Source organism: Peromyscus californicus, unplaced genomic scaffold (genome assembly GCF_007827085.1).
Source record: "Peromyscus californicus insignis strain IS unplaced genomic scaffold, ASM782708v3 Scaffold_22__1_contigs__length_63687245, whole genome shotgun sequence".
Lineage (NCBI taxonomy): Eukaryota > Metazoa > Chordata > Mammalia > Rodentia > Cricetidae > Peromyscus > Peromyscus californicus.
The window spans coordinates 54,702,059-54,714,217 of record NW_026294525.1 but is presented as its reverse complement, the minus strand read 5'-3'; the positions used below and the strand labels follow the sequence as shown (position 1 = coordinate 54,714,217).

Below are 12,159 nucleotides of genomic sequence, written 5' to 3'. Positions count from 1 at the left end.
GGCCAAATACCAACACACATAAAAATTAAATGAATTGATAATTTAAAAAAAACTGATTAAAAAAAAAAAAAAGAAATTACTGTTTCACAGCCAGGCAGTGGTGGTACATGCCTTTATTCTCAGCACTCAGGAGAGAGAGGCAGGTGGATCTCTGAGTTTGAGGCCAGCCTGGTCTACAAAGTGAGTTCCAGGAGAGCCAGGGCTACAAAGAAAAACCCTGTCTCGAAGAGACAAAAAAAAACCAAAACAGGAAATTATCGTTTTACAAATTTCATTTATTATTTGGTGATAGTGATACTGTTTAAAATACAAATCAAGTATCTGAACTCTAAATACAAACCAAAACAGCTTCAAAGTCTAAATATTGAATGGCTTTCAGTAAGCCCCCACATTAGGACTGGCAGGTATTCTCTTTTAACTCCAAAATCAAAAGATGGTTGAAATGATGTATTTTCTCAAACCCTGGCTACGCTGTCTCACAGTGATGAAAAGAGTAAGAAGCACAGACACGGCTAATACATTTGAATGTTTGTGTCGAGTGGTCATTTTTTTTTCATTTATCTTCTTATATTTTAAGTTCTGAGAAATTAGTTACAATTTAGAAACCTCAAGTAATGCCAAAAGATAACTGACAGAAAAGTGGATATGCTAATACCAATTAAAAAGTATTATTTTAGGGCTCAAGAAGATCGCTCAGCAGGTAAAGATCCTTGCCACAGAAGCCTGGCTGAGTTTGATCCCCAGGAATCTACATAAATGTGGAAGAAGAAAACAGAGTCAAATTCGTTCTCTGCCCTCCACACACACTGGCTCACCCACGCACACTTCACACACACACACAAAATGATGATAAATATTTTTAAGTGTTTTTTTATGATTCTGTTCAATAATAAATATTTTGGCCTCCTAAAAAGGTATAAATCAATATAAATATCAGGTAGATTAAGAGGCACATTTCAATAAACATTTCCTATCAACTTAAAACCCTGACACCTCATTCATTCTGAGATTCACTTCAGCACAATCAGTGACTGGATAAAGAAGAAATCATTAAACTTAAGCAATCAAAGAGAAAGAAAAGCTTTCTTGTTTTTCTGCAGGAAGAAACAAAAGCTTGGTATTAACTCAAGGCCAATGGATGGGGCCTACAAGCTAGAAAGCTGTAAGGATTGAGGTTGCAAGTAGTCCACTAAAAGCTTTGAAAGCACAAAAAATGAACACAACAAGCACTGACATGAAATAGCAAGTATCTAACATAAATTCTGCAGTCCATGCAATGTTGATGCTTCTGTTGGAGTAAAATCGTCTAACTGTGGTTCCCGGCACAGACACACACCCATCCCCCACCGCACACAGCCACTTCACAAACCTCTTGAGTAAATAGGAGTATCCAATGTCCAGGGTGATGGGTGGTCCTGAGGTCTGGAACCAGAGCTGTATACTTTTAGGGGATACTAAGATAAGAACCAAGTGTTTTGTGTTTGTTTAAATCTGAGTCTAGATGTGAAATCTTTGCACCATTATTGGCACAGTTCATAAACTCATTGACCAGGTAAAGTTGAAAGTCAGGATAAATTAAAAACATCACAAAAATCTTTTGGGACTTTTTATAATCCAAATTAACTAATTCAATTTTCTTAGAAGTTGTCACTACATTTCAAAGGTGCAAATATCCTACAACATGTTTTTACTGCCAACAGGAGTTACTTACATAAAATTATATAAATCACATAAACTGCAACTCAATGGAACAAGACAGCAAAATTAATTCACATGATATCACAATCAAGCATCAACTACTATTTAATACTAAAGGCCTTCTAAAAATCCAACAGAAAGAATGGGTTTTATGTTTGTTTTTACTTTATTTTTCCTAGAACAGAAAGCAGGATTTACAAGTAACCGTAAGAAAAGATAAGTAAAGAATAGCCCGACAGAGGCTTCTCTGACTCAATCAAGAGGGTCTGCAACCTGAGCCAAAGGGCGCAAATTCCTCCTCACCATTCAAACCTTCAATGGTGTGAGGGAGGAAACAGCTAAAAGGGAGAAATGTGCAAATTCCTAGATTTAGTAGCCAACTAAGTTCTTTTCACCAAATACCTAATAAAAATAAAGTCAACACTATGAATAAAGTTTGGCTGTAGTTTTAACCAATTCTAAAAAAAGAAATTTTTTTTTAAACAATGAAAAAGACTCATTCACTTTAACACTCACGATTTCCAGTGAACTAACCACGTCAGGTGTATGTCTGTAAGATTGGATCTAATTAAGGTAAAGTAGTTGCGGAAAAGCATAATTACTTTCAAGCACCAGTTTTTCTATATTGCATTGAAAGTATACTTAGGAAAAAGCTTATGTAAACTTTTTATCACTGGCCTAAGTATTTAAAGTGATAGATACAACTATGCTGCCACACCTTCGTTACTGACTGACCTAAAGAAAAGTCATTTGATGTATGTTAAGATGAAAGAATTTAGGCATTGTAGGATCTATAAACATCCTAGTCATTATTGTTAATAATTGAAGGAATTCATTGCTAAGTGAAGGAAAGAAAAGTCTGGCCAAAGTAAAAGCCATTTGAAATTTTACATGAAATCTTTATGTCCTGTAACACAAACTATAAATATAAATAAAAATCTTAGAGTGATTAGAAAATTAATGGTATTTTAAAATAGAGTACAACTTTAAGATTAACAAAAGTCACAGATTTATGCTAAATTTGATATTTAAAAGAAAAATGTCATAATAAAACACTTAGAAGACAACTGGTAAAAACAAGGTATATTATTAGTGCCAAAATAAATAGGCAAGAGCAAGTTTCTCTGCATGAAATCTAAAAACTACACTTTAGAAGACTATTAAGAACAGTGTATTTAACTCAATATTTTTTTAAGAGTGTGTGTGTGTGTGTGTGTGTGTGTGTGTGTACTTGATTCCATGTGCCTGGAGTCCAAATCCATCAGAGCTCCTGAAACTGTAAGAAGTTGTGAGCTGCCATGTGGGTGCTAGGAACGAATCTGAGTCCTCTGGAAGATCAACAAGTGCTCCTAACCACTGAGATATCTCATCTCTCCAGTCCATGAATCTAGCTTAAAAAAAAATTTTTTAAGGTTTACTTTTTTGTTGTTGCTTTTGAAGCAGAGTTTTACTATGTAACCCAGGCTAGCGTGGAACTCACTATGTACTCAGGATGGTCAGAAACTCATTATGTATCCAAGGCAGGGCTGGAAGTTGGTGATCTTTCTGCCTCAGCTTTGCAAGTGCTGGGATTACAGGCATGAATTAATATGCTGGTCCTAAGATTTGTTTTCTATCAGTTATTCCCAAATAAAATTAGTAGAGTCCTTTTTTTTAAAGATAGTTTTATTATTTTTTAATTATGTATATGTGTAAGTGTGTACAGGTGCTCATGTAGGCCAACATCATCAGATCCCTTAGAGCTGGAGTTAGAGGTAGCTGCCTGATGTGGGTGCTGGGAATTGAACTCAGCTCCTCTGAAAGTGCAGTGCATGCTCTAAACCACCGAGCCATCTCTCCAGCCCGAGGACCTGGAGAGATGACTCAGCGGTTAAGAGCCTTTTAATCTGACTTTGTAAATAACAAAATGAACAGTAAACAAGAAAAAATAAACTCTTCCTTTTATGAGAAATAATTTAAAATGTTATTGAAAAGTGTGCCAAATGTATGTGTGTGAATGTAGTAAGTATGTGTGGAGTATGTGTGAACATGTGGAGGCCAGAAAAGGATCTGAGGTGTCCTGCTATGTCAATGACCCCCTTATTAGGGATGGAGTCTTTCTCTGAACCTGGAGCTAGGCTGGTGGCCAGTAAGCCTCAGTGTGATACTCTACTTCCCACAGCACTGTGCTTACAAGTGCACAGGACCTTGCCTGGCTTTTTAAGTATGTGCTGGGATCAGAACTCAGGTCCTTATGCTTGCATCTACTAACCCTCCTCTCCAGCCCCAAAGTATGCCAAAACTTTAGATAGATAGATAGATAGATAGATAGATAGATAGATAGATAGATAGATAGATAGATAGGAAGAAAGAAGGGAGGGAGGGAGGGAGGGAGGGAAGGAAGGAAGGAAGGAAGTCAGGGAGCAGAATCCTCTAATATATCACTCAACAGTGAGTGCTTTACATTTAATGACTAGCAAAGATTATGGAAACAGAAAAACTAAAGAACCACAATTTTTTAGCGTTCTATTCACTGTAGTACTGCTATGAATTGACACCATGACCAAAGCAACTCATAAAAAATAGAGCATTTAACTAGAGGCTTGCTTACAGGTCAGAGGTTTAGTTCACTATCATCGTGGTGGGCAACATGGAAAACACATGGCTCTGGGGAGACACATCCTGATCCGAGGGCTGAGAAAGAGAGACAGTGGCCTGGGCATGGGCTTTGGAAACCGCAAAGCTGACCCCCAGTGACACACTTCCTCCAGCAAGACCACACCTCCTGATCCTTCAAATCCTTTCAAATCATGCCACTCCCTGAGTACTAAGCATTCAAATATCTGAGCCTGTGGGGCTATTCTTATTCAAACTACCACACAGAGTACTCATTTTCTTAAAATAAATATGTATCTGTGACAAGGAAACACAATCTTCTTAATTCAGTATGAATAAGCCTAATCATAACCTGAGTCATGTTAATGAGGTAAGCCATGAGTTTATACTGTATGGAAAAGAATTATAAGTCAGTTAAGAGTAAATTCAGTCCCAGCACTCGGGAGGCAGAGACAGGCGGATCTCTGTGAGTTCGAGGCCAGCCTAGTCTCCAAAGCGAGTTCCAGGAAAGGCGCAAAGTTACACAGAAAAACCCTGTCTTGAAAAACCAAAAAAAAAAAAAAAAAAAAATGAGTAAATTTAGTAAAATACATACAAACTGATCTCTCCTTCCCTCATGTGATGGTAATTTACTAAAGAAAAATACCTACAAAAAAAAGGAAGTCAATATGGACTTTATTTGACAAAGGATACTGAAATATATATATATATAGTCTTACATGAGACAGGTTAAAGGAACCTGGCCAGTCAGCCAGTTAAGACAACATAGAGAGGGCTAGAGAGATGGGTCAGAGGTTGAGAACAGTGACTGCTCTTCCAGAGGACCTGGGTTCAATTCCCAGTACCCACATGGCAGCTCACAACTGTCTGTAACTCCAGGATCCAACATCCTCACACAGACATACATGCAGGCAAAACACCAATGCACATAAAATAAAAACAAATAAGTTATTAAAAAAAAAAAAGACACCAGAGATGAATAATTGGTCAGTTGAAGAGTCCAGTGACTATAAATGGGCAAAAGAGGACTCCCTGAAATGATGTCTATGTTCCACACTATGAGGAGAGTAGTGGTCATACAGTTTGTCAAAGCTCATTTAAACATGTGTATGTGGAAGGGATCCATAAATGTTAGTGAATATATAAACTGTGGTACAAAAACAGTGATGAAACAAAAATATAAAACTCATGACATAAGTGTAATGTCTTTTGAAAAACATAGTGTTCAAATAAAGATTAAAACTATAATCTGCTATTGTTTAAAAGCTTTAAATTACTTTCATAGATATGATGTCATCTTCAATGGAATTAACCTTGCCTCTCTAAAATAGGAGATTGTACCAACCATGTTGTAATCATGTGAGCACTGAAGCTACTAGAGTGACTGACCAAAAGATTGAAGACCACCATGTGGCACCCAAGACTCCCAAACCCACAGATTCTCCCTCACTAACACCACACAATAAACAATAAATGCTGAGTCCTTTTCATTTGCCAAACTATTAAGTCTTTCATATATGATAACATTGAATCTGCACAATATCCCTATACAAAGTATTACATTGGTGTCCCAAATTATCTTATATTGACAAATAACTTCCTTCCTACCCAAATATCCATTAAACTAAGACTAAATATTGGTTTATTTAATCAGAGTCTATATCATTCTATTAGTCTATGTTCTTGTCACACACATAATTAAATAATTAACAGCACACTGAAAAATAATCTCAATACACACACCTAAAAACCAGGTAAAAATCCCACAGAACAACAAATTATTAAAACAAAAGTATCTACATGTCAAGTTGTTTCCAAACCTCAGTTTCCACCCTGATACTTCCAACAGTTCATACACATTTTGGATAAGGCCTCACTCTGTTGCCTAGCTAGGCTTGAACATCTAGGTCCCAGTGATCTTCCTACCTTAGCCTCTCAAGCTGCTAGGACTATAGGTGTGCTATATATGAAATAATATTACTTATCAGAAAACTGCTATACATTAAACAATATTAATTATTGTAAAACTATGATTAAAAATTTTAAAGTTCACTGTAATAAAAATTAAGCTATCGATATTATGCAACATATTTTACCAAATTTTAAAGAATGTTTAAAGAAGACCAATTTGGAAGCTGGAGAGATGGCTCTTCACACCTTTGACCCCTAAGAATAGGATCAACAGGCATGAATCTCCATGCTCTGCAAAAGACTTGTTTTTACCTACTATATTGAATATTGACTAAGAAGTGTTTAAATTTTCATGAAATTCAAAAGCTCAGAGGTAACTGAAAGGCATATTAGATATCACTAGATAAAGTGGGTTGTTACCTATTTAGTTTTTCTTAATGTTTTTGAACAGTCATTTAAAAGGCATGCACAAGGCTCTGGGCTCATTAAAAGGGGAAAGAACAGGAGAAGGGAGATCGGAAAGGCAGGGAGCAGAGTGGGAAATGTAAGAAATGCAGGTACATTTTAAACAGGTACCCAACTTACTTCTCAATTAAAATGAAATGCAGGTACATTTTAAACAGGTACCCAACTTACTTCTCAATTAAAATGAAATGCAGGTACATTTTAAACAGGTACCCAATTTACTTCTCAATTTAAAATGAGAATGACTAATGGCCAATTTTTTTAATTTTAAGTAGATTTCAAAATCAAAAAGGAAATAATATTCAGTGTCTTTCATGTTACATTAAAAATTTGCCAAATGTTGCTTTAAATGCCTTTAAACAACAATACAGCTCTAAAGGATTGTAGCTGATCCAATTTTCTGAATTGGTAAACTAAGAAAATTTAAGTTAAAGTTTTGGGAAAAGTTTTGAAAGTTTTGGAAACTTCCTTTTTTCTTTTTTTTGACAGTTTCACTATGTAGTCCAGGCTGGCATCAAGCTTAAGATCACTCTTTCTCAGTTCTGGGAACACAAGCCACCACATCCAGTGAAATGTTTTTAAAACTGGATTAGGGGCTAACACTGTGGTAGAGTTTGCTTAGTGTGCCCAAGGGCCAGGGTTTGATCTTCACATCAGGAGGGGAAAGAGGCATGTTAAACAGCCTTGAAAACAATAATCACATATATTCAGCATGTGAAAAATATAATTATGCCAATGTATGTATGACAAAAATTAAATGTGATTCATTAGCAACATAATATTAGGAAAAGGCCCTGAAATAAGAAAACACTGAAGTAAATGTCTTCATATATTATTAAGATCAACTATGTTTATTTGTTTTGAGATCTCACTCTACATTGTTGACTGGGGTCAAATTCAGAGATCCTCTTGTTTCTGAGATCAAAGGTGTGTGTCATCCTGTCAGGTTTAAATATTTTTAATCTTTTCAAATGTTTGAGGTTTTTAAAAATATGTAGTTATTTGTTTTTATTTATGTGTGCATGCAAAATACACAGAGGCCAGGAGGCCAGAGAGAATGTCTGATTCCTGAAGCTGCAGTCAAAAATGGGCTGTAAGCTACCCAACGTGGGCACTGATAACTGAACACGAACAGCAAGTTCTTTTATCATCTGAGCATTCTCTCCAACAGTTTAATATTAAAATACAATGTTGACTAACTTGGGCACAGCACTTAAATGTTTCATGTGTTTAAATATCAGTCATTTCTAAATAGCTAATAGAACGTAATAACACTTTTTGTTACTATTTTTTTTTCTGTTTCCTTGTTTGTTTTGGACAGGCTGTAGCACACGCCAGCTATCTGACATTAAACCCCTGATGCCCCGGCTTCCACTCCCCTGGAACTGGGATTTCAGGCAAGCATGAGTACACTCAGCCATAATTACTTTTAATTCTTCAATTTCCATTAGTGAGGTGTTTCCTAAGCCAAGTAATAAGAGGAACATGAACCATAAGAAACTTCTGTAATGTTGGCGCATGCCTTTAATCCCAGCACTCATAAAATGTGTTACTGAACATCATCAATGATTCATTATTAACATGAGTCAGAATACATACATCGATTTTCTTTTCTTTTCTTTTTCTTTTTTTTTTTGATTTTTTCGAGACAGGGTTTCTCCGTGTAGTTTTGGTGCCTGTCCTGGATCTCACTCGGTAGACCAGACTGGCCTTGAACTCACAGAGATCTGCCTGACTCTGCCTCCAGAATGCTAGGATTAAAGGCGTGCGCCACCACTGCCCGCCCTCATAGGTCGGTTTTCTAGCCATAAAAACATAATCACTTAAAACACGTTCAGAGTAGAAATCACATGAAGATGTCATTTTAAACCACCAATGGTCATTACCTATCAACAGTTGAATCTCACTCCTTTTACCTATGTTATCTAAAGACAGGGGAAGCACACCCCTATGTACATGTCCAACTTCAGGATTTAGATATCACAAGAACTACAAGTTTAATTACATTAATGTCAACAGATTTTAAATATAATCATATACCTAATTTACAGAGCTACCTACAAAATTTACTACAAAGAACTGCCTATCAAAACAACTCAATTGCTATGAAATAAAGAGAATATGCAGTTCTTTGTAGGAAATATCTTTAAGAAATAAAAAATTCTTGGGTCCCTTGGCATCAATTTTAAAGATTAAGGACCCTTAAAACCATTTATTTTGATTCCTCAAATACGTACAATTAAAAATGTGCTCGGAATACTATGGTACACGTACTTTAGGGTACAAACAAATCCAGCAAGATGGAGCATCAGGAAGCCAAGGACACTGAGCTCAACACCTTCAAGGTAGAGTGAGAGAGTCAACTCCACAGAGTTGTCCTCTGATCTCCACAACAGCACTTCAACACACACATACACACATCACCCCAGACACACAAATAATAATAAACTATCATAAAAAGTCAACCTGACATAAATACTTCACAGACACTGGTCTAGCTGAACATTTAAAATTTCTAATTATGATTTACACATATTCTTACATAGCAAACTAGTATAAAATATAATGAAGGAAATTTAACCTAAAAAATTGACATGCATTTTAAAAACGTTTATATAGTAAAGTTAATAGCTAGATTAAAAAGCATTTTTAAAGTGTTATATAATAGTCCGGAGTCACAACCTGACTGTACAAGGATGTTCACAGTTCCCTAAGTACTTCATTCACAACCATCTAACTTTTACTTTGTCTGACTAAAATCAGCAGGAATTCTGCCTTCTTCAATGTAAAACTTCACATAATGCATACTTTATTTGTCAATCTCCATTTTAAAAGCTAAGAGTCTTCATTTAAACACTGTGCTTTCACGTGTAAAGAGGTATATGAGGGGAATACTAAAAAGCAATGTTTATACCATAGAAACTGCAATAGAATTTGAAGTTTCCCAGCAATACATTTTCAATTCAATGTACACAAAAATGTTCATCTCATATGTAGTAAATAGTTTAAAGTAGATACTTCATAGGTCTAAGTGCTCACACTGCTTAATAAAATGGCTAGTATTTAAATATATTTCTATTTCTTTTTAAAATATATTTTAAAACCCAAACAAATAAAACCAAATTATAACAAGGTGTGATCAAGCAAAGAAAAAAGTGCTATTTTTTCATTTATCATCTATAAAACAAATTTATGACATCGTAAAGAACAATTTAACAACTTAAAAAAGGTTGAAAGGGGAAGAAGAGCCCAAGAAAATAATTTATCAATTTTAGTTATTCAATCTAAGAAATTTTCAAAAAGAAAAAATACATCAGAATATGTAATATAAACTTAATAGGCTCTACCCAGGCACCTATTTACTATTTAAATTGTTCCATTTCACAGAGTATGCCTATCCTTCCACTGTGGCCAGCCAGGCCTTTGGGAATGGAGAAGACAAATCCCAGAGCAAAGGCAGTCAGTCAAAGCACCAGAGCACAACAGGTTGAACAGCATGGTCTCCTAGGCTCCGCCTGGCTACAGCTGTATTTAAAATGAATGGTCTTCCATGGGGAGGGAGTGCGGGTACAAACGTTACCAAGAACAAATAACACAGTATCAAACTTTTAGCAGAGGAACTTCAGTATTTCAGACATGGATCCATTCCAGTCAACACGCAATGTACAATTCATTCAATTCCTTTTAACTTAGATAATAAACCACATAAACCTCTTTCCTCATCAGCCTTTCTGTCCATGACCTCAGCAGAGAATTTTTATTTCCTTTACTTGCAAACTGTAAACTCTTCTCAACTCTGAAACAATAGTTAATAGAAATGAATTTACAAGAAAAAGGTATTTATTGTTTCCTGAGGAAATTTTTTTAATGGGAAACAATGATCTTCCCTTTGGTATTTAAGCATTCTAAAAAACTATAGTGCAATTGTAGAAATTTACCATGTAACCAACTATCAGGTTTTAAACAGCCTTTGGCTACTTTTTTTTTCTTTTTTTAAGTTCAGTCTCTTTAAAGAGACAGTATTCCTGGATCAATAACCTAAGAGGGAACAGTTCTTAAAGGAGTGGTTATCAAGAATCTTTTCTGGCATTTCTTTAAATCCACTCTTTATTATCGATTTTCTATTTCATTTTACTATAAAACCAAATTATTTTGACATAAGCCTGCAAGTGACTATAGATGTTAAACAGTACAGGTGGTACTGTCATTAGAGGTATCTAAACAGAGAGTACCTATACTTTCTTACGACAAGCAAATTGTTTGGCTTTTTAAAAACTTTCAAGGATCCACGGGTGCCTCTTCTTGCATTTCCCATTCATTCATGAGGCACAGGCAATATGAAGTCAATAATACTGGATGCTAGATTTCATTGTCCAATGAAGGGAAGGTTTATTAAATAACATCAACTCAAGCCCAATCAGCGAAATATCAGACTCTACTTCCTATTTAGAAAAACATATCCTAGAAGGAATTTGTACACATGCCCTAAAAACTGGACATTCGCCTGATTTTAACTAATATTTTCATTTTTCAATATACTTAGTGCATTTTTTATATTAATTAACATTATTACAGACCAACTCCCACACATGGAACCAGGCAAAGAGGGGATTAAGAAGTCTGGCTTACTTGGTGTACAAATACATCCACTGGGATATCCAAGGGGTTTCCCTCTCGGTTTATCATGGAGATGAATCCGAATCCCATGCGCACATTGAACCACTTACAGTGGCCAGTTCCGTGCAGAACCTGGGATTCCTCTTCGGCCAGCTCAGGCAGCTTTTCTGGCTCTTCACCTTTGCTTGCCCCGCCTGACATGGAATAGGACAAAAAGTCGGTTAGCCTGCATTTCTACATTGTGCTCAACGGAAAAAAAAAAATATTTTTTCTGCTTGTGGGAAGAGGAAGAGAAGCTAGAAAACAAAAAGTTGGTAAATATTTTCCTTCTTTAAAAAATATCTAAAACGAAAAGGGTTAAAAGCAAAGCCAGGGAGAGGAAGCCACAGCGCTGCATCGCTCACACCAGCTTCCACGTTTCTGCACATCCGCATACTTTTTCATGTATCTCCATTGCTCCGTAACATTCTACAGTTACAGCCTGTGACACTCCACTCACATATTGCTGACCTAATACTATTCCAATTTACATAGAGTAATTTTCCAGCGAGACTGGCTTTTCTAGCAAGCAGGAAGAGAAAAGAGAAATGCTGAGGAGGGCTGGCTACTGGTCAATGCACATGCGGCAGACGGGAATCCCGGGTTATTTGCAATGTGCATTCATTCCCCTCCCCCTAACTTTCAATTAAAGTTAGGGTAGAATGGGGGAGGGGGCAGGTGTATAAAAGTTTTCTTGGTCTCACTAACTGAAACTACGCGTAATCACACGCACACAATTCAAACAATAGCCCCCTGAAAGCTTTTCAAGTTGTGAATCGGTGTGGGCGGTACAAAACATTTTGGAGATCTGTAACAATAGGTTTTTGCCGAAGC

The 12,159-nt window shown here is 36.1% G+C and overlaps 1 protein-coding gene across 7 annotated transcripts in view; it reads right to left on the bottom strand.

Annotated features, from left to right (window-relative positions):
• The window catches only part of Lin28b (lin-28 homolog B), a 110,259-nt gene that overhangs the window by 80,355 nt on the left and 17,745 nt on the right, over window positions 1–12,159 (bottom strand). For all 7 annotated transcript variants that reach the window (XM_052751394.1, XM_052751393.1, XM_052751398.1 and 4 more), the window contains one exon: window positions 11,299–11,480. In XM_052751394.1, coding sequence (XP_052607354.1) covers window positions 11,299–11,480 — 182 coding nt within the window. The remainder of the gene's footprint in view (window positions 1–11,298; window positions 11,481–12,159) is intronic.